At 38.1% G+C, this 23,668-nt stretch overlaps 1 protein-coding gene across 7 annotated transcripts in view; it reads right to left on the minus strand.

The window, feature by feature from the left end:
• Positions 1 to 5,837: 5,837 nt before the first annotated feature.
• Positions 5,838 to 23,668, minus strand: part of AP2A2 (adaptor related protein complex 2 subunit alpha 2) — a 48,784-nt gene continuing 30,953 nt past the window's right edge. Inside the window, exons 8-23 of one of the 7 annotated variants that reach the window (XR_014585441.1) lie at positions 23,358 to 23,505; positions 22,772 to 22,940; positions 21,759 to 21,896; positions 20,432 to 20,614; positions 19,609 to 19,706; positions 19,202 to 19,433; positions 18,031 to 18,204; positions 16,007 to 16,170; positions 14,184 to 14,261; positions 13,189 to 13,271; positions 12,286 to 12,390; positions 11,374 to 11,483; positions 10,446 to 10,562; positions 10,175 to 10,244; positions 9,357 to 9,491; positions 5,838 to 8,534 (exon numbers count right to left, since the gene is read on the minus strand). Coding sequence is in view for 5 of the 7 variants with exons in the window: in XM_083839542.1 (XP_083695668.1) it covers positions 8,457 to 8,534; positions 9,357 to 9,491; positions 10,175 to 10,244; positions 10,446 to 10,562; positions 11,374 to 11,508; positions 12,306 to 12,390; positions 13,189 to 13,271; positions 14,184 to 14,261; positions 16,007 to 16,170; positions 18,031 to 18,204; positions 19,202 to 19,433; positions 19,609 to 19,706; positions 20,432 to 20,614; positions 21,759 to 21,896; positions 22,772 to 22,940; positions 23,358 to 23,508 (2,090 nt within the window). In the remaining 2 variants the exon portion in view is untranslated. Of the gene's footprint in view, positions 8,535 to 9,356; positions 9,492 to 10,174; positions 10,245 to 10,445; positions 10,563 to 11,373; positions 11,509 to 12,285; positions 12,391 to 13,188; positions 13,272 to 14,183; positions 14,262 to 16,006; positions 16,171 to 18,030; positions 18,205 to 19,201; positions 19,434 to 19,608; positions 19,707 to 20,431; positions 20,615 to 21,758; positions 21,897 to 22,771; positions 22,941 to 23,357; positions 23,509 to 23,668 lie in introns of all 7 variants that reach the window. The other 6 variants (XR_014585442.1, XM_083839543.1, XM_083839542.1 and 3 more) reach the window with 6 other exon arrangements.

A 23,668-nucleotide genomic window follows, 5' to 3' on the forward strand; every position in this document is an offset into this window, starting at 1 on the left:
GCTTATTTGAACAGACTATTGCCTTACCTCATTCTACAGTCCTTGTATTAACTCTCATATGCTTATTGAACATGCTTTTTTTGAATGTTTTGTGATACCTTCTCCACAGGATCATTTTTTCCAGTGTTGTCTAGGTCCAGTGATGGTATTTCACACCTCTGCATAAATAAAACCTATCTGTTTTGGACTGAAGAATAGCACACTCTTTACAATTCTTCATAACTTTTAAAAAGGGAGGTGCACAGAGCAGCATCACTCTTACTGGTTAGAACTGAAGCTTTCCTACTTCATAACTTACAGTGCTGGAGTCAGGAACACTGGTGTGAGTGTACAGAGGTACCTAGTTTCTGCTCCTGGTAACAGGCAGAGAGGCAGCTTTCATTCGGCACCTCCTAGGGTATGCATTAACCCTTCTAAGAATAAACTGAAATGAACGGTGCATATTTCAATCTGTGAATGGAAGTAGAATTTCCTGTGTGGTTTGTTGTTTTTTTGTTTGTTTTTGGTGGTGGTGTTTTATAGATGTTTATATGTCTTAATTGCTGGTTTTGTGTTTTTCATTTTTTTTTTATATATATATTTTTATATGTCTTAACATTGCTGTTTGAGGACCCAGGGGGAAATTAACAATTTCAGCTACTTCCTGCATTCCCTTTTGGTTTAGTTCCACAAAGAAAGGAGAAATGATCTGGAAAGTATACCGCAACCATATCATACTGCTTTCTTTTCCTGTAACTGTTCCTTCTCCACTATCATGCACCGCTTTCTCTAGCCATTGTCCGTTTTGTTTGTTTAATTCCTAAAGAAAGGGAACCTCACCTCCAACATGTTACTGCCTTCACTTGCCTTATCTTTTTCAAGAATTATGGCCTCATATGTCTGCCCTTTTCTACACTGCTTGATAACAAGATTATAAGATATACATTTCTTTGAAGCATTCAAAATTTTTCACAAAGCTATTTGCTATTTCCTTAGCTGCTATGACTCTTCACACGCAGTCTGCCATTCCTTCATTATGATCAGAGCAACTGAACCATAAACTTATCACTAACAGCAACAAAATTTGAACAAAGTAGAAGGCCGCTCAAGTCATCCCAACAGTCATCTGTCAGGTCTCACTGCATAAAACCGATTTACACACAGGATCCCCAAAAGTCAACTAAGGAAACTATTTGCAGTTAGTTAACTGCTCTCAAATAGTGATGTGACTCAATGCATAACAGTGGGCGCAATCACCTTAGCGGACCCTTCCATCCCTGTCTCCTCCGTTAACTTTGTCAGCAGAGAGCAGCTCATCCAGGTCAGCCAGCTCAGCCACAAGGAAGGGCAGAATTGTGCAGTGGGAGCATGCCCAGAAGCAAGCACTTGAATGCACAGTCTGTCCTTCATCTCACTGTTACACAAATAATGCAGTATCAAACAGCTTTTTTCCTTTTTTTTTTAATAGTAGAAACCAGAATTGAATGAATGTGTGAGCATCAGAAAATGGCAGTTTGACACAAGAAGATAGGATTCTTTCCATTGTGCCACTATCTTAGGCCCTTCACAATTTCACCTCACAATTTTCACCTCGCAGAATGGGAATCCAATTAGGAACTCCCCTAAGCAGAAGGGCTTTCCCTCATATTCCCAAATATATGTATGTTTTGGTGCTTGCTTTGGCTTTTATTCGCATTCATTTTTGGAGATAGCTCTTTAGATTTCTGCCTTCCCAACCATACCATTATCATAGAATCATAGAATATCCTGAGTTGGAAGGGACCCTTAAGGATCATCAAGTCCAACTCTTGATACCGCACAGGTCTACCCAAAAGTTCAGACCAGGTTTGGTCATTGCTGTTAACAGGCAGTGCCTCCTGGGGTTCAATTCCTAAGTTCAGAGTTGTGTACAAATTCTCCTTTCTCTGAATTTTTTTCTGCCCTCAACTGAGCAATTCACATACTTGTCAGTCTCACAGATTAACAATACCTTTCAGTCTAGAAAGGAAGGTTAGAGCTTCAACAAACGTTAGAGCTTCTCTTACCAGCTTTACTAGATACAGGCAGAGGCACATTACTGAGGTGTGCCATTAGCTGCCTTTTTCTAAACCCCCTACAATGTAACTGAGCCCCCCCCCCCCAACAGTTGGGTTTTATCCATAACCTGCCTCAAGCTGGGAACCTGAATGCGCTCGACAGAGCACGCTACAGGACCAGTGTGAGGCGCATAAGCTGCCTTCAGAGTATTCTTCACGTTAAGGGGTACAAACCACAAACTTTAACCTCTTCAGCTCTTTTGAAAACTTTGCTTCATATGACGCCCAGTGTCTTGCTTCAAGTCAGATGACCAGAAAAAGTGCAAGATCAGTACATAACACCATTACCTTCCAAACAGCATTATGCATTCTATTTAGAGATCTAAATTATGAAATTTTGGCTTACATTATTAAAAAAATTATAAAATATGCCTAGAAATAAATAAATCCTTAAAATGAGCTAATTAAGCATTTTTCAAGGAAGTCACATCTATTACCAAGTCTGTGAACCAGAAATAATTCCGCTGGAATTAGCCAGCTGATGGTTTTATTCGCACCTTTGCTTTCTCATCAGTGGATTAGGGCTTTTTCCTCCTGGACTTAATTTGCACTCTATTATTAACAGATTTTTCTCTTTTTTTTACTTCTCATTTCTACTTCCAGCTGTATTTTCATAGTTATCCTGCTATGTCACCATCTCACACAGTTTCAGTTCCTAGCGTAAAACCTTCTCTTGCTGTGTTACTTGTGACTTGTCAATCCCCCTTCAGTCCCTCTGAAGTCATGCAATAAGAACAGTTTTCCAGGAAACTGAGTACAGAGGCTTTTGGCATCCATCAAAAGTCACACTAGAAGACTAAGATACTTTTTTTTTTTTTTTAAATGTTTAACAGAGGATTGCCTAAAAGTCGAATATGAAGAAAAAATAACTTACAAAGGCTGTTCTGCTAATATCACTTTGAGCCGATGTGAAGGATCGTGTCCATCTTCAACAAAGTAAGGATACTTGAGAGCTTCTATATCATAAATACACCGAAGTTGTTTCTTATCTGTGAATACTGATATTTGTCAACTACCTCTCCTTTATAATTCAGTGCGAAAAATCTTTGTGGTATTTATCTAGCAATAGTGTGGCACTATAGGCCAGCTGGCTAGAACTAGCACTAATACAGGTCAATTAGTCTGTAGAAATCTACAGTTTAAACAGGGAATGTCTCCTCACTTAAGTTGTTTTTTTTTTTTTAAAGATGTCAATACTTTTTTTTTTTTTAAACAATAGTCAGACTACCAATAACTACTTTCCAAAAATCAAGAATGTAACCCAAAATATTCATCCCACCTAAATCCTTAAGGTCATTCCCATTGCCTCTCAATGTCCTCCAGTTATTTCACAGGGATGCTTTACAGCTACAAATGTGATGTTTCTGCAATTCTGCTTACTCAAACAGGGAATGACAGCTTCAATAAAACTAAACTCTGCTTGCAGTACTATTACAGAGTTCACATTTATTTGGGAAAAAAGTTAAAAGTAATTGCATGCACTGCTTGCTGGGAATGAATATGTTCCAGAATAGGAAAACAATGAAGTGTTTTGCTTTTACCATAACCAATTTAAATTAATCCTGAAGCTAAGAGCTAGGTGAGCTCAGCTGTCCCCCAGCATTTTGAAAACTGATGATCACCTTTGTGTCTTCAGTTTTAAAAAGGGCTGTTAAACCTAGAGGAAGGTGTTTAAAAAAAAAAAAAAGCTGCTAAGGTTTATCACAATCACTACAAGAAAGCTGCCATTAAAAAGAAAAGTTTTGTTCTTACTGGAAACCATACAGACTTTTCTCTCATTTACAGATATTCTTACCTAAATACCTTTTCCATACAAGCCCAAAGGATTGGCTTATTTCACTTTTTATGCATCTTGCAGTGCTGCTTAACGGCACGGCGCCAGCTGGATGAACTGCTTCTGCACACCTTGCACGACTGTTCAATTCACAAAATACAATCCTGACCAAAACCTAAAAAGCTGTATCCAAGTCATAACCGATCCTCCCTCTCTTCCAAACAGGTTGAATGCTGAGACCATGGAAGTCACCACAGCGTGCGGCTGTTGTAGGCCACTTCGACTTTATAAGAAGGAATTCCAACTACCATGCGAAGACCCAGATAACCCCAGGAAAAGGCTCATTACGGAAATCACTGTGTTTGGTGGCTGTGTTTGCAACTTTGACACCTGCATACAATAGCCAGACCTCCAGGTAGATTCAGATACAGTTGTTTTTTGTTTTTTTAATTTTATTAAATGCTAATTACAACTACATACTTCCACAGCAATTGCTCATTGCTGGGAGTTGCTCGTTGCTGGGAGTTCTTTTGTATTGATTATATGGTTAGCCTTGCAGAGAGGCTTCCTGAGCAGCTACCTGGAGTGTCAATGAAGTTAACTAAATGATAAATTATTCCTAATCTTGAGGGGAGGGGAAGGGGTGGGGAAGAAAAAGAATGGGCAGGGGTTGGGAGTGACAACGTCAGAGACCGTCTGGCCATGCTCAGGGTGATATGTAACTAGAGGCTGAAAACTGGCCTGTGCACTGTGCAATAACAGAAATTTGACTTCCAAATAAAGTAGAAGGAATTGAATTTGTTAAAATTGTTTCTCATTGTCTGGCCAATTATTTTAACTGAAAATAGGGTGTTAGGTTGTACACTTGAGCTAGGACCTGGGGGGTAGCCCAATCACTGCACCATCCAAGAACAGGTGGCTGCGGTGAACCGCTGCCTTTCCTTTGGAAGCAGGCACAGCACTTGTGCTTGTTCATACACAGCTGCTGGCGGACAGCAAGGTACTACGTGACTCAAAATCTTATTGGGAGGAGGCTTCTCCCTGCACCTTTAATGCATTTCTAAAGATGTAATTAACAGATGTTTCTAGGGGCTTTTGGACAAAGAAGAAATTTGCAGGGCAATTCTCTGGCAGAAGTTTAGGTATCAAAAAGTACTTACCAGACCATGAGGCTCGAACAAGAGGCAGTTGCTCACCCAAGCAACTTCTACTTGCTGCTAGTAGGGAGTATTTCTTTTAGTATTTTTTACTCTTACCCATCTGCAATTCATTTGAGAAAAAGTTGCACAGAAGTTCATAATGCCCAGGGGCTTTTTTTATTTTAAAGTAAGTTTTAGAGAAGTAAGAAGAACCTGAAGCATACATGCAAAGTTCGAGTGAAGTTATTTAGCTGTTCAGGTACTCTCTTCTTTTACAGCAACGTCAACCTTTTACATGTCCTGCCTCGGTGTGATAGGGGCGTGTGCTTTTGCAGCTTCTGGCTTACCCCATTGTTCAAACAGAGTAACATGGAAAGCCGTGTGAGATGCCATGTACATTGGTATTTGCACCCTGCAACGAATGGCAACAAGGAAAGAACCACTGTTTTGAAACAAGCTGAAATCCAAAAAGCAGCTGTGAACATATGTTTAAAGTTATATTATTCTGAGGAGTTACACCAGTTTACTGTAGCATGTACTGTTAATAGTGATATGGTCAGCTGTTAAACATACAAACATATAGGAAGACAGGTTTTACATCAAGTTTTTACAGCAGAATATTTATAACGTGACAAAAATAACCCATACAGAAACCCAAAGTCAGTGGGGAACCAGAGATTTGCAGGTCAGGTAAGACTGAACCAAACACAACCCTGTAGTCAGTCATTTGTAGGAAAGAATTAAGCATCCTACATCAATTGTCGGTCCATAACATTATATTCAGAATAAAACATTCTGGGCAAGTATTCTTTATGCTCCCATTTCCCCAGACAAAAAAGGACAGTCTGATTACTGTTCTAATCATTTATTTAATCTTAATATGTTCTTCTGATGAATATAGTCTAATATATAGTCTTCTATATGAAAATTCTCCACTTAATTTGACAGAACTTTGTTTTATACAAATAAGACAATCACCATAAATGTTACATACAGGAGTGTAGGTCAAGAATGAACAAATGCTACCTGTTTTGCTATTCAGTTATTTTCACATGTCAATGCCTGAAAATACTGTACTTGAAAACAATAACACTGTTTACTGCAGAAATTACTTTGTCTGCTTGAGAGGATACATCACTTTGGTAAGTTAACCATCATTCACAAAAAAAAAATCAAGTATTTATCCTTAATTTGTTCACTGTTCTGCTCATGGCTTCACTGAGCTGACATCTAATACAAAACGTGAACAGTCATAAGCTTAATACAGTCACCACTGAAAAGATGCTTTCCCTTACCCCCCTCCTACCCATATTTTTAATGCACATTTTTATTTAGCACAGCTGGAACCAAAGCTAAGTGAACTAATATAGTACAGTGTGTCTCAAGATGTCCTTTAATGAGGGCACAGAACATACTCAGAGGAACAGATGTACAACAGGATTTGGAAAAAAATGAAAGAAGCTACTCCCTGTCTCTGCTAAGACTCCCTTTAGTTCAGCACATCAGATTTTTAACACAGTAGCCAACACGGTTAAGATCACGGGATTAGTAAAGATCATACAGCCTCCAAAGGACAAAATACAGGTACTCCAGTAGTACTCTGCCAACTACTCAACTTGAGTGTAGGAAATGCGTATGAAGATTCTTCATTCAAAGACAATATTCGCGATCAGAGAGTTGTGATTAGCTGCGTGGGAGGCCACAAGAGGGCCAATTGTTTAAGAGAACTTTTTTTCAGAAAGACCAGGTCTATAGACAAGTTTTCAGACATAACATCCATAAATTACCAACCATTTCTGGAAAAAAGCCAAACAAAACAACAAAATCTCACGCACCACACCCAAACCTTTGTTCCTCTCATTTTTCACTGGTACCAAGCACAACCATTAGCCTTCCACCACACCAAATTGTAATCACCTAGTTCCATCTTCAACTCAAAGCACTGAAGAACAGCAAGGCACACTCAACCAAGGAGAACCCTGTCCCCTCCTTTGCACTGGGCAGCAGGGCACGATTCTCACTGTCGTCATCACCACTATCACTTGAAGCTTTTCTCTCAAGGGCAGACTTGGCTGTATGCGCTGAGACAACAGTCCTAGGCTTCCTTCAAACAACCTTAGGGGAATCTTAATCTGAGGTTCACTTCTCATGTCAGCAGCAGCTGACTTCTTGGTTCATCCTGACCTGTAGTACTGCCTCACTGACAACTGCCCGCAGTTTCTAACTGCACAACCTCACCTGCTCGTTTTGGCAGCCTCTGGTGCATCTCAAAGCTTCAAGAATGTGAACCAAAATTATGCCCACTTAGTTGTGCAGAGGCTGCAGGGTTTGATGATTTGGAACAAGCTACAGAGGTTTTGGTTGTTAAAACCACTATGTAAGCTGAACATTTTCAGCTTTCCTAGCTCAGTCTCAACACAGATCTTTACACCACATTGGATATTTTTACCACCACTGACAGACAGAAAACTATACGGATACCAGTTATTCAGCCCCTCAAGCTTTAACATTATTATACACTGGGGGAAAAAAAAAGTTTAAAATTAGATTTTCGTCTAGAAAAGTGCATGCCTTAGCCTTAAAGGGCACATTTCTTCCCTGTTCTCCTTTTATACAACACCACACTGATGAGAACCCTTACTCTCTGCAGTTAGTTATATCACATCATTGGGACTGCTGCCTGCTAAATCTGATGGGTAGCAGAAAAAACAGAACAGAATATTTAACTTCAGTTTGACTCAACAAGCATGTACTCATTCACTACCTACCAGGGAAGCTCACCTCATTATTTGAGATAAGCAGAAGGATTAAGAATAGCTTTTGCGTTCAATCCACTTTCCAAAGATCAGAAAACAGTAAGACATAAAGGATTATAAGATTAATACTTTAAGACTGTGGACCTGTATCATTTTTCAAATACAACACAGATTGGCGACATTCAACATAAATGTCCACTTAAATCAAACACCTTGGAATCTGCCCTTCCCATCCAGTACAAAACCTGTGGCAATGTTTAACTTTACAAGGTTTTTGACTCTACATTAATAACTGGAATTAACCCTACCGAGCAGCATTACACTGGTTTCTTTCAGCTCAGAGCAGAGGGAGTACCTGCTAAAGGCAGTAAGACAGAAATGTTACTTATCTTTTCCAGTTGAAAACCTTGGTTACCCTATCAAAATCAATTTCCCTTTAACAAGTTTAAAAGTCGAACCTCTGCAATAAAAGGAGCACAAAGACAACCCTTCCACCCTTTGTGTAACATATTAAAAGCCACTTTTTATGTAAAAAGTCACTTCCCTGTACTGTCCATTTTCTAATCACAATTTCAAACAAGGGGCAAGTCCTATTAAGGCAGGGAGCTGGTATTTGTTAACATTGCAGTACTCAGACAGTGATGTACAAGACATTTATTTGCAGTATGATGACAATGATATAAATGGAAAAACAAAACTGTCATGGTTAGTATTAAAACTGTTCTGACAGCAATTCACATAATCTCTGAGATACAGCTTCTTTACTTGTTCGTAGTGTGAGCCTATACATCTGAAAAAGAACACAGAATATTTTTTTAAAATATCATTTTGTATTAAACAACTAGTGAAAGTTAACCAGTTACTATTCACTTCTTTTGTTAGAGTTGGTAAGAAAAAGACCAAGTTAAAACGTTCAGAAGCAGGCAGTCACTGAGCAATTTAGCTCTTTCAAAGTATAAGATAGAGCAAGTCTTCAAACCCTCATTGGGAAAGTTACCATTGTTCTAATGGTTTTAAGCTTTACTGACAACCTGATGTACAACTTTTTTTCCTTTAAGAGAAATAAGCATTGTGGAAAAGTCTAAAGACTCTTCATGTCCACTTGTTCAGAAAAAAGGGGACCTACCACCCAAAACTTACTTTTGGCCCTCAATTATCTTTTGATAAAATCTCTATTAAAATGCTTTCGAAAATATTATTCCTGTGATTTAATAATTTTGTGTTCATTTGTGTACATTTTACTTTTTAGCCACATCATTCTTTTATTATTTTTAATTGGCAAAGGGAATTATAGTTAATCTTGTCCAAGGTGCAAAAAAGGAAAACCTTTAATATTTCCAGCCTTAAAGGGAAGATGAGAATCCACGGAGTCTGGAATAATAGAGTGATATGCACATGGAAGAGAATTTCTACGAATCAACAGCTTACAAAGATATGCCAGAATCAGCTGTTGCGATTTCATTCCTTGTTAGAGCCTACAGCCACAATTAGCAATTACAATATATATTTCTCACTAAATAACCTTAAGGAATTTCAGATATATACTTTTTTATTATTATTATTTAGTGCAGACAAGAACTTGTATTTAAGCTGTAGATACAGAAACAGATACCTGTGCCTGAAGGTTGGGTTCAAGGCGCAGCAAGCATCCAATCTGAGTAGTTTTTGTATGTATGATACCAGCACCAACAAAGTTAGCAGGATTGGGATCAACCTCCTCAAGTAGGGCCGATCCAAAGCCAATTATCTACGAAAGAGATCCAGAAGATTTAAGTGTCAGGACAGCAGGACAAGAATAACAAATCTACCCAAGCACAGCCACCACTCATTAGCAAAACAACCAGGAGACTAATTTGTTTGAAGTATTCAAGACATTAATGAGCTTTTCAATACCAATGTACAATACAACAGAAATTTTTGGAGTAGAAAGAGTGATGCCTGATATTGAGTTGCCCCGAAAATGTTCTTCTGGCAAATTACTGAGAAATTAGTTAGATTCAACATAAATCTCTCCTCTTTTTGATAAAGCCATTCCTGCCTTACAGTAGTCACTTCTGCTTTGCCTAAGGCAGACAGCTCTACAGAAAGTCTTAGTGCTATTCCGTTTTCTTCTCTCACTAGTAACCCTAGAATAAATTAAGGCTTTAAGTTTCTTCCGATTCAGTTTTAAGCACTGAGTCCACATTTTCATAAATAGCCATATTTATAAATAAATAAAACAAACAAAATTTCCAGCTGCTGTTGAATACTACAATTAATTCAAGCCATACTGAGAAACAATTCTTTCAATCCAGCCCTGCCAAAGGTCTGTTACACATGGACTTATGCTTTAACAGGATGATCCAATAGCTCTACCAACTAAAACGAACAGAGCTTGCTTATACCACTACCTTTATGCTACAAGGTTAGAAATACCGTACTACCACCAACCTTTGCTTTTGTGATCTCTGCATCCATTGGGTGTTTTGCTTTAAAGATATTCTGTACTTCTTGTTTAGGACTGCAAGACAAGGCAAGATGAATACATCACATAACGTGTAATATATATAGTATTGTTCAACAGCAACTACATACATTAGGGGAGTTTATAATTCTAAGACTAAGCAAGGAGTGGGGCACTGTATCAGCTACATTCACAGTATACTGGTTCTGCTTTTTCTTGGCCCACCACACCCAAGCCCAAATATAGACACAGTCTTACTTGCTCAGTTGCTTCCAACGCTGGAAAAAGTCTTGAGAAGACATCTCTGTTGGCTGAAAAAATTTATTCAGCGTGATGGGTAATTTTACTGAAAGATTTTGGAATGTTCCCCCGTACCTGCATACAGAACAGACAGAACATGGTATGTGGAGTACGAAGTGCCAGCAGTTTCACAGCCTAAAAAAACCAAGCAATTGAGAATGAACTCTTAAGTTGCAATTGTCTGATGATTAAAATCCAAGAACTGCAGATGATGTTACTTTTAAGATATAGTTTTAATCCACTGACAGATGAATTTATTTGTTCTGCTTAGACAGCACATGAAGGTGAGTTGGAGGAATTTCTAATAAGAATATATTTCAACATAGGTTGCTATCCTTCTAGATAGTACCCCATAGGAAGGGAGTGAAAAGATTGTCCTGTGAAAACACACCAATAAAAACAGCTTAGACTCAAATAACAGAAGGTAGGACAGAAACCAAGATTGTAAATATGATTGTTGCCCAAAGGCTGATGCTGAGTTAATATAACAAGACTAATTTTTGCTACATGCATTTCTTATCCAACTTTTTTTTTTTGCAGAAGCGTTCATAGTTGCCACAAAGTTACTGTATATATTTCCATCAAGATTTCTTGAGCAAACACCAAGACTATTGTTTTATACGTATAGCAGAAATAGCAAACAGGGATATTTTTATCAGTAGTTGCTTCTTTACAATATTTTTTCCTTCAACTATATTGTTCCAAGTGGGTTTCCTCCCTCCTCCAGTAGTTTAAAACTTTGTTAGGTCAAACTTTCAAGTAAATCATCTACACAAGATAGCTTTGGATCTTCAGCATCCATAGTCTACTCTTTAGTCAGAGATCCAAAACAACTTAAATATCTTTCATTTAACTAATTCATAGCATTGAACTACTTCAGTTTTACCTGAATTGAATGTTCAGGATTGGAGCTTCCATGAAGTCTGACACACATTCAATGTTCACAACCTGTTGAACCTGTGCACCTCCATCCACTGTGGGGTCAACAGGCTTTGTCTGAAGATTCAGGCATGAAAAGTGGCTAAGGAAAATGATCAACGAACTGATAACTTACCAAAAAATTTTAAAAGAAGCGAATATTACTGGTAAACCGCTGGAAGAATTAAAATCGTGTCTGCTGATTCTGTATGCTACTGAAAATTCAAAGCCCAATTCTTTTAAAGCTAATAAGTTTCTTTTCATATTGACCTGCACAGAAGCAATAGCTCCCACAATTCTCAAACTTATAGAAATTTTCCTAAAGATGTTCCCAAAAACATTTGAGAGCATACAGTCTACAATAAAAGCCACCAGATTAGCTTATTTTGATTTGAACATTACTGTGATGCTGAGTCAAACGCATTAGATTACATACTACCCCAGAAATCTTAAGTTTGTGATATAAAGCATTAAGGGAAAAACTGTAAAGTAAAAGCTTATTTTAAAGTACTGTCATCTTTGAGCACATGCATTCTTCTACCTACAGCTCAAGTCAGAAGTCATCTGCTAATGCAGCACTTGAAGAATACCATGTCTATACCTCAACTACCTCATGACAGTGGAGAAAGCTACCAAGTTACATTACGTATTTATTCAAAATAACACCCCCTTATTTCAAGAGTAAAAGGTGTTTCTGTAAGCAGAACTTTAAAAAGAGATTCTTCCATCTCTGCTCAAGACTTGTTTTTTCTATAAGAAGTTTAGAATGATATCAGCAAGTTCCTACTTCATCTTTGAGGACATGAAGACCTGATCCAGCAAGTTTATTAAACTTATGTGCAGCATAAAAAACAAACCCCAAAGAACAGGCAATTGGTACTGCATTTAAGGATATTTGGCTGAAGGTCATCTGAGCAGATTACTGTTGGAGTAAAATTCAAGAACTGTGTTGATGTCTTATTACCATAGAATATGAACATACGTCCTAGAAACAAAAGAAAGACAGTAGAAGTTTTAGGTACACCGCATGTGATCATATTGGACTATTGTGCTTCAAGTATCTGATACATTTTCTTTCTACCCTTCTTTAAAACAACTTTTAAAAATCAGCATAATTTACATGCTTTATCTTACCAAGATATTCACAGCTCAAAATAAAATAACAGATTAAAACAAACCAAGAGACCTCTGTGTCCCGCTAATTATTTAAGTGCCTGTGTAAAGTCTTCCAGTTGCTGGATAATGCTACCGTCTCTGTAAAAAAAGATTACTACAGTACCAAAAGTAATGCAGAAGGGGAGAAGCAAGCAATCCTACTTCTAGACAGTGCTCGATTCCAAGCTCCTCACTAGATACTTTCACTATCTTGTACATTAACATATTAGGAGAAACCTATGTCTAAAAAATACAGTATATTACTGTATACAGTAATCAGCTTCAAAAATACAGCTTCATAGTATTACCATAAGCTCTACCACAGGATACAAAAAATTCTGGAGAATGGTCCCTTATAAAACTCTGGCTGTATGGGCCCTAGAACTAGGCAGTAAGAAGTAGAACTCAGAGCCACTTCAGCTCCCATTTCTTCTCAGGTACCAAAACAACTGAAAGGCTTAAGGAAAGAACAGCCGATGCCAGGGACACACAAACAGCAAGGATTCTAAGACAGGTTAGGCCTGAAATTACATTCCCCTCTTCAGCACCCGAAAACTAAGCCCTATCCCCAGCCTCATGCTGACTTTGGGGTTGATAACGCAGACAGCCACTCTTCCTGAAAACTTACCCAGGTTCTGTCGAAATTCAGATTTCAATCCAATTTGTAGCAATTGATTTTCAAATAAGACTCCGTTATTTTTACACACAAACCTAGAGGAAGAGAGGGCAAATATGTTTTAAATTAAGACACATTACACAAAATTCAGAACCACAAAATTCAGGGTTTACACAGAGGATGAAGATTGTTGTTAACCTAGAGGGCATCAGTCTGCGAGAGAGGCCTTTGCAGAAAACTGCAGTTAAAAAAAGACAAATCCATTTTACAACCTAAATCACCACTTGTAGGACACTAAAATAACTGAAATTTCTATCTGACAGGATGCCTGAGAAACTACAAAGGAAGCCACAATATGCTACACACACACACACACACACACTATTAAGGACCAGGCAACAGACTAGGATTTTTCTTATTCATATTCTTGACAACTTCTGAAATTCATTAGGCTGGCGCAGAATTCAAAAGTTGGAAGCTTTGACTGTTTCAACCTGAAAGAAAAAAAGAGTTCCCTTGTTTTTATCAGTTCTGTATCATGTATATGTTGACTTGGGAGCTGTACTTTTTTCAGTCATTTTGAGAGAAGCACATTCTGCAGTGATTTCAGTCCTTCTGTCTGTCACCCTTCACTTAAAGTAGAAGAGGTGGTCAGCAAACATTGGCCTTTTTCATACAAGGCACTTAAAACATACTTCCAAATATCGGTACTTTTAATAGTTTACCCTTTTTTCCTTTTTTTGTGAATAGTTGCAAAGCTTAATATACAACTGTCATTGACTTATTTTAGAGCACTGGGTGATAGCACTGACTCATAAAAGCCAGCTCTAAGCTGTGTTTTCATAAGCATCTCATAAAATGCACAGTATCTACAGACGTGTTCTAGTCACAAGTCTGACAGTATGTTTGTCTACTTTTGCTGGTATTAACTCAATGTATACTATAGTTTTGCTTTGTAACTATATTCTGGAAGTTGCCCAGCCTTGCAAGGTTTTATTATTGCTTACTTGTGAAAAAGCTCATCAGCATCATGCACAGTATCAGCTGGTTCCTCAGAAACTACCTCAGATGAAGCCAGGTCAGGGCTAGTTCAGGCAGCACAAAGGAAGAAAGGTGGTAGCGACAGAGACAGCAGGAGTTAGTAAAGACAGCTTAGTGCTTAGTTACTTCTTTTACCTCCTTCCTCAAAAACGGCACTGCTGAGTTTAATGCATGAAAAAATAATTAGCTGCCCTAGCTCATTACACCTAGAAAGGTTTTAGGCAGTGATTCCCCCCCCTCCCTCTTCTCTCCCCCAGCCCACCCGTCCCTGATTGTTAGGAACCAGGGATTCCTCCTGAAGACAAGAGGTGGCTGAAGGTGTTCAGTAGCTTAAGCTTATACATCTTAACCAAACCCTTTTGGGTGGTTAATTGTGACAGTAGAAAAGTTTTAGTTCAAAACCATAAATGTAGATGTATATTAACTACTGTGATGTGCACTTTGAAGCAGGGACCTCATCAAATTAGTGGCATTTCTAACTACAACTTCACAATCAGTTAACAGGTATATCAGTTACAATACTCACAAGTATTTAAAATGTAGGCAAGAATATATGGGCACACAGAGAATGGCTTACCCAAGGAACAGATTAGAAGCAAAAGTGACGACAGCATTAAAAAGTGGAAGGAAACTATGAAAGACAACTTCTCAATAGAATTAGAGAAGTGTTTCATCACCTACAGACAGACAGACCAAGGGCTTGAGCAATGCTATGCTTTCTTCAGCAGAAAGAAAAAACTCTTTTCAGGCAACTTTTGCTTATGAAGCTACCAATCATTGAAAAAAAAATCTTTTAGAAAAAGCTCCAACAAGCTTGCGTTGTTTCTTAAAGTCTTGGTATTGTGTAGTATTATTAAGTCACTTATCAACTTTCAAGAGAAATACAGGATCAAGTCTTAAATCACTGCAAACCTGCAACAGTATATTGCCCAGTATAAAATTTTGATAGAACTCTCAGTGGTTCAGGTAGATTAGTTTCACTGATTATGTCTTTTATATTAAGATACCTTGCAAATTTGTCATCACATCATTCTAAATTTGGTCTTTGACAGTAGTATCACGTACCTTGGCCAAAGAATCACATATTTTTAAAGATATACTGTGATCTTACATTATTTATTTTCAATGTTTTAGCCAAATAACATTTAAGTGTAGCCACAGTGGCTATTAATTTTAAAGGGATTAAAAATCATTGCACTTGACAGTACAGTTAGCAATATAATTAGGAAGATACTTGTAACAAATTCCCTTAAAAAATAAAAGCTTGTTTTGTTTTTCTTTTTACACCTGTTTGTCAGACAGCAGCAGAACAATTTCATTATATTTGAAATTCTGATAACCAGTATCTCCAGATATAAACCAACTCATTGTTCCAGTATCAGTTTTCCATTAAGTATATAGATGCAAGAATACTTTATGGAAACAGGACAAGTCTAAACATACTCATGTCAGGCCGGACATCCCCCAAATTCAAGATATATTACTGAGATGCACAAGCAGCTTAGTTTAACAAAGAAGTAAAAACCAGCATGAAAACTAGGCAAGACTGCGTGGCTAATATTCTCAGGCTCATAACTACAGACTCTAATTTTCCATGAGCAGAGGTATTCATTAAAGATAGCATATCCAGCACAAAGTTCAGGAATACCTCTCTTGCTGCACAACTACCACCCAGGAATGCATTCAATAAACTTGATCAAAACCAGAAGTTATTGTTTGTTTTCTTGTCTCTAGTCCCGTTTTAGCAGACAAATGCTTTCTCAGATACCTTGCAGGGTGACATAATTACCTCGCAAAGTTGTCGTCAGAACCAGGAGCAAGAGGTGCAACAGCAGAAGCTGAATCTGAAAATACATCCACCAGGAGGCTACCACTAGAGGAAGGTGGGGGAGCTGAATTGGTGAGAGGGGCTGCACCCAGACCCAGCAGATCCGCAGATGGAGAAGGAGTAGACTAGGGAAGACAAGATACTTTGGTGTTAATCTACAGCAAGACTAAAACACAGGTGACTCTTTTGCATAGACAACTAAGCTATGGCAAAGTGCCCCTCCCCTCCTCAAATAAAGACCGGAACAGACAGCAGAAGGCTTCATGAATGTAGTTATCCCCTTGTGCTTCAATTTAAGGTCATTTACAGATGTGGATTTCTTTTTTTCTTTGAACACAGCTATATCCATCTAATGGCTTTGTATAAAAAAAAAAAAGAAAAAAACAACTTATATCTGCAATGTGGTTCTGTGGAAACCAAGACAAGATAAGTACCATAAGGAATAAAATTCTAAGGTGTTGCTTTTCATTCATGAAGAATCCAGCAATAAAGGCAGTGACTTTTATTTAAATTGACCATTTTTTAGTCCTCGGTTTTTGAAGCTTAGCCAAACTTAGAAACAATGCAAAACCTAACCAGCAAAAAAGCACGGTCTCTGGTTAGTTCAAGCTGCAAACACTAAAGGTAGAGGTGAGATTTCAAAGGAAAAAAACTGCTCAAAATGAACAGATAAAGTAACCAGGACACAGAATCATGCACCATTAATAAAGGCCTCATATGTGCCCAAGTCATGTGCAAGAACAAAGCACAGATTGTTAAATGAAGCATTCATGCATTAGATATTAGCATCTTACAGTACGCCAGACGTGCTGAAGATGTTAAGTCATGAGATAAAAGAACAAAAATTTCAGACTCAATTCAAATACAAACCAACTCAAAGTTATCATATAGTCCAAAAACTAAATTGTATGCAGGATAACCAGAAATTCCCTGGCTATTTGTTTTTCTCAGAAATCAGTCAATATGAAAACTCAAAAACCAAGGAGCTGAACATATTCAGAACTTTCAGAACATATTCTTGGCATCTAAGACGGAGGTCATATCCAAACCAGTGCTGAAGGTAACTTAGCAAAATTTCTTACATTGCTGCACCTGAAAGTGAAGCTCATAAGACATAATAAACTTTTATCTATCAGACACCTCAGTCAATTTGGCATGCAAAGTTTGGCATCTCTTCTGCTGGAAAGGTATTTCTGTCCATTCAAGCATGCTGCATTTGGAACATGCACTCTTACATACTGCAGTGATCAAAGAATTAAGTTTTAAGGCAACAGGAAGGGAACATGCTAAAATACTACTACATCTCAACTGCATTTACAAGTTATGCTTGTCAATTAGAACAGCAACAAGTATTATGTTATGGGAATAACTCACCCAACAACCAGCATTAACTGACTTTAAAATGAGAAGTTTCAGCTAAGAAAAAACAAGACTCTGGCCTTGTCCACCATAACTGAACTCTAATAGTACTGTTGACTAAACAACACAACTTGGATGTCCTTAAATCAGTAAGAGTCAAGTATTGTACACTGCTAGTAAAAAACAATAGTCACCCAAAAACACAATGCAGAAGTAGGTAAGTTAGACAAAGCAGAAGCAGCTGATACTTTAAAAGGATTAACTTGAATTTGAAGTATATTGATTTTATCATCTCGCCTTCACTGCAGCTTTACCAGCAAGGAAGTCTCCATTTCTAAGGCTAAAGCAATGTTTCTCAAAGTTTTTTTTGTTTTGTTTTGAACGTATTATTTAAATTGCAGACAGTTTGCCTCATTTACAGCATGGCTATGATTTTCAAAGGAAAATTGCAAGCAAGCATATGCAGGGAATAGATGTATGCTCCCCGATACTTTATAGCAAACACCCATAGTTTGAAATTTAAGACAAGCAGCTTTAAATTCCTAAGAAGCCACTTTAAGGAAATGAGTCTTTCCCCACTTTCACACCTTCTGAATAAGTGAAATAAGAACAAATTATAAACTCACAACAGCACTGGCATTGACTGAGGCAGGTTCAGCACTTCCATTCATATCAGAGCTCCTCTCCTTTTTGATCTCTTCCAGGTCAGTAACTGTGCCTGGACCTTTCTTCTTCTTGAGTTTAGCCAAAATAGAAGATTCCCTCTCTGGAAAGGGAGGCATTTCTTCTAGCACTGTAGCCTTAACACGGGGGGGAAAAAAGTATATTAGTTTTATTTACAGAACAAGCTAAATCAACTTCCCAGTCTTTGAAGATATGTTCAGACAAAAGCAGAAATAATTACCTACACAGAAAATGACTATGCAGTATGGTGCACACAGGTAGATTAGACTTGCCTTAAAGAGAAATTATTTCAAATTTTCTGAAGTCCTCCCAGAGCAGTTGATAAAGTGCTATTAAAAAAGGGGAGGGGGGAGGGCGCATGTGTGTATGTAAGTTACCCAAGGATCTAGTCTGACCTAAGCATTTATTAGCTGTCAAGACTGAGAGCGCCATGTTCTGGCTAAGTCTGAGAGCATCAGGTTAAAACACTCAGAAGTTCTAGAGACAAAAAAACAATCAGCACAAAAAATTACAAGTTTTCTGCCCACCAGGAAATAAGTAGGTTTCACACATCTTCAGAAAAGTCTACATCAGTTTAGCGTAAGCATCAAAAAAGCTGAGGATTAAGTGAGGACTTATTATTCTGTTTAGTCTCAAGTCATGCATGCCCTTTGTCAAACAGTTCTTTTAGCTGCGCTACTTCCTTTTGCTCACCCTCAGAGCTGCCATTAACTTTTCAATAATTGCAAAGCTAAAGGACACGAAGACACGGGACCAGTGAGTGGAGGAATGAAAGTGGAAAAGAGTTTCCACATCTGAGAGTTGGAAGACTTGATCCAAAACGTACATCTTTGAAACACTTGTAAAATCTCTGAAAACCTAGAATGTTATATTAAAATATAAACAGTCATTTGTCTAAAGAAGTAACAACTGAAGAAGTAACAATTTTGGTTTTAGCTCTAAATTCAAGAGGGCTGCAGCTGAATTAGGCACAGTAAAAACAATCAGCACCCATGCTACATCCTTAACTCTGCATTAAGATTTCTGATCTATCAGCTGCGGTTTAGTGAAGTTTACTTATTGATAGAAGAAACAGCTAGAGTTCTGCATAATAAAAAAAGTTTCTGTACTTACCAATATATCAGTACTGGCAATAGTACTGAGCCTCAAATACTCAACAGCTCTCTGCTGCAGCTCAACATCAGCATTCTTTAGCTGACTGTCACTGCGCAATACATCTTGAATTGTAGTTTTGATTTCTGGAAACAGGTTCACAAACTTGATGTAGGTAGACAGAAGCAGAGCTCGGGTAGGAACACTACACAGATGAAACTTGGAATGTAGCAAGTTGAATTGGATGAGGGGACTTGAAAGATAGGAAGAAAAATAATTTGTTAGGTTTCTGTTGACAGGGTGATTACAATGCCATTACTATCAAGAGCTGACTCATTTGTTAACTGCCTTTTACAAATATTAAACAGATGGATTCTTCCCAAAAGAAGTACTACTACTACAATGAAATATTTTAAAAGGTTTTTTACCTTGATCTTGGATCACCTGCTATCAGATTTCCAAATTCTCCCAAGATGTAGCCACCTACTTTCACAAGATTCTCATGGCATGCTGGAGCTTGAAGGGCCTGTAAGAACATATGAATAGCTACTGACCTGCAGTGTTTCAAAAAAAAGATCTTTTTCCATCTGTCACTCCCATGTCTAGTTTCCAACTCTACTTTCCTAGAAGAGCAGATCATAGGTCAAGGCACTACAGAACTAGTTATTAGAAAAGCACGATAGGTGGCACGACTTTACAGAAGAATCTCTAAGCATTACTGGCCTAGGAGTGCTGCTAGGCCCACCTAGCAGTACTGGAGACTTTTGTGGACAAATACAACTGCTTAGATTTCCCCTGACATTCTTGGAAGAATCAGAAGGCTGTTAATACACTTAGATTAAGTCTTGCAGGAATGTGCTGAAGCTGCCCAAGATATAGATACTGCCCCTTTTGAGTATGAAGAAGCACACAGCAGGGATGAGTTGTGAAAAATCAGCATAAACATCTAGGAAAGGAAACAACAAGAAAGTAGAAAGCCCATATGAACAACCCAAGTAAAGTCAGAGCAACAAGGCCAGCTATTTGAAAGTGTTCTCCTTTAATACTTCAAATTCCAGTTCTATCAGACCCTGAACAGAAGGAATGGTTACATACTTCCAGAAGGATCACTAAAGTTATTACTGAGTGTTTTCGTTTCCTGTATCCAGAAAATATGGGGGGAAAGAACTGTAAAAGGCTTCTATTTTTACTACATTTTGATTATTTTCCAGGTAATATAGTTTCCTTACTAATCACTCCAGTTATTCTCACCTCAAAAACGGTCTTTGCTGCATAGCCTTGAACATCATCTCTGTTGATGACAATCTGAATAACTCGGTACCACACTTCTTCACTGACATAGTCACCGGCAATGCGAATCAGATTCAATATTGTATCCACGTACCAGGTATAATCCACTGCATACTTCTCAGCTAGAATTGCAACTTTCAGTACCTGTATACACATAAGAGAATTAAGAAGGTTGACTAACTTCTACTATAACCTTCATATCAAAATTCACTTTTATATACATCCAGTGATACCCTATGGTAGCCCAAAAGCCTCAGTTTCAGATGCATCTGCTAGCTAACTTGCTCCCACAGCAAAGGCAAAAGACAAACATTGAGATTTGGTGTCAGAACACACCAGCTGCCAGGTACATAATACTTTCCTAGTAACGCATTTGAATATGCTGCACTAATTAAGAAATTGAAGACCTGTTAGAAAAAATTGGACACTCGGGGTAGCACAGGCCAGAGTCACAAAAATATAGCTGCTTTTTTCAGGTCTCAGATTCCTACATCCTGAAGAAAACAATTTGCATAGAAAGAGATGGCCACATAGCTTGGTCTCATTTATATTTGTAGTGGCATATTCTTTTAGGAGTAGTAAATTAACAGGATGAAATTCACTTTTGCCTGTTAAGTCAGGATAGATTGCCAACATCAAAGTACAAAAAGTAAAACAAATAACATCACATTTTCTATTCATTTCTCTAATGAAGAAAATTTAGTACTTAGTAAAGCTAAATAATTACTGTAAGCATAGATTTTGGCTACCATTCTAGGAATGCCACTAATTGGGTATTTCGCCTTTTGCACTTTTTCTTCTGCTGGGATGAAGGAGACAGACATCGTGCCTCCCTTTTAGCTGATCATAAGGCATTGTTATGGGGAATCCTTAGATTGAAATAACGTCTTCAGAGCATACAAAGTGTGAAGTTCTGCCTACAAATAAGTAGATAAAACACTAGTTTTTGAAGCTATTAGACAGTTGACTTGAGAAGTACATGATCTCAGACCTACAGATTGCATTTGCTCAAGCACTGATAAAATTCACATCACTGTCTATATGCAATGCCCTGTAACTGAGAGGAGCTTTTAAAATTCCTTATTTTCAAGTGTTTTTCTCCCCTCCTCCACTAGTTTAACCTAAATGAAGAACATTCTTTGCTATTAGACTACAGCTTTTGTGTTTTTTTTCTTTGTTTTTAAAACCACAGTCAAAAATCTCTACAACAAACAGCATCCCAACCAATAAATGATATATATGGTACCAAAGCCAGCTATGAAAAATTAAGGAATTACAAAAATCTCACAATTTCTTCTCTAATGGAATAATCAGCAGTCTCCAAATAATTCAGCATTTCAGCCACAATCTGTTGGGCATTGCTTCGGTCACACATTGCATACAGGAGATCTACAGCTCTTTGTCGTACGCTCACATCTCTTTCAGTCTGCAAAAGGACACAAGCAAGGGGTCAAAAGATCTCACCTTTATTTTGAAAACATGCAACTTATTGTAGACATGAAACTTAGTAAATTTCAATTTAAAACAAATGAATTTTAATGATTTTTCATACGCACAATGAACTCCTATGAATGAGTTTGCACCAGGTAACTGTCACCACTGGCCACAATTTAACTAATAATTGACTGAAATTGCCAAATTCTACCAGGTTTAATTTTGAACTTGCCTCAAATCAACAGAAGCCCAGCTGAAACAGACACGTATTTTAAGGTTAGACAAATGTATTAATATGCTACAGTATGAGCTCCGAAAGAAACAATATATGTAAACACCAAACCGTGCAAGTAAATGTACAAGAAAAACTGTCTTCCTCTTGACTTCTGCTTTTTCACACAAACTTGACCTGAGAATTCGTCTTTCTGGTTTCTCAGCTTTTGGAAAATGGCACATGCTATAGTGGAAGCTGATCTACTTCACTGCTCCCCATTAGCTACTGCAGTGAAGGTAAAATGTCTGATACCAGCAAGAGAGTATCAGGACAAAGTCTTCATCAGCATTCTCTGTCTTGTATTTCACTGTTTCAACTTCACTCTACAGCTTGAGGAGGGTACCATACTGTTACAGGGGCCACAGCTACAAATAAAAGATTCACTTATAAGCTGCAGAAATAAACTAAAGCTGACCTCTATTGTTGCCATCACATCATGATTAAGGAAAATAACTCCTTTGGTCCCCGAGTATAACTTAGCCTAACCAGGGATGAGGTGCTTGGAGGGAGGGGAGAAAGTTGTGGGGAAGGTGAGGGATGGGACGTGGGAATGGGAGAAGAGACTCAGAACAGACTGCACACTTAATATTTACCTTTAATGCATTGATAACAGTTTCTATGTGTGTTTTCACAGCCTCATGTGAGAATTCAGAGCTGGCAAGCGTGCACATGCTTTCCAGTGCTAGGTAACGCAAATTAGTTTCTCGGTGCTGCAAGAACTGACCTAGCTGGTTACAGGCACGGACTAGTAGATTTGGCTCACTGCACAGAACAGGAGAGAAAGTGAAAGGGTTAAAAGCAACAGATTCGAGAACATCAAATACAGAATACTATTTCTGCAGTGCAAATTTCTTAGAGTGCCTCATGTGTCTGCTAGAATGTTCCGCTGGTGAAATGAAAATTCAGATACTGTGAGCAAATCATTCCTAATGGCTTTAAGTGGTGGGCTCAATAAAAAATACCCCCCAAAAAAAGCACGAAATAAAGAAATAAAAATATTCTGACAGTGACACCATTCATTAATGTTCAAACCCATTGCTGTGGTTGTGTTCCAACCTAGCAAGCAACTTCATATTCTGTTTCTCCCCATCTAGTAAAAATCTGTTCAGTGTTCAGTGAAAAGCCTTGGCTTTTCATTTCAAAAAATCCTGTTGCAATAGAATTGTTTTCACAGCTCACCTGTCGTGATGTATAATTAAACTTATCGCCTCAAACAGCACAGCATTCTTCGCATTTGAGTGTTGTACTTTCTTTGACTTTGGTGGCTCCTGTGCTTTGTTAAGAATAGTTTCCAGGCATTCTGTGAGACGACCACGTACCGCAGGGTCTTCTGGAGAACAACAAGCCGTTGGACAACTTCACTTTGCTCAACACCCTAATTCCTATCTTAGGCCTTCCACCTTGCTAAATGCAGGGATTAAACTGAAATAGTCTGGTACATTAACCAGTTCATCTGCTCCACCCCCAACACAGTGTACAGTTAGCAGGAA

Source organism: Anser anser (assembly GCF_964211835.1).
Source record: "Anser anser genome assembly, chromosome: 5".
Lineage (NCBI taxonomy): Eukaryota > Metazoa > Chordata > Aves > Anseriformes > Anatidae > Anser > Anser anser.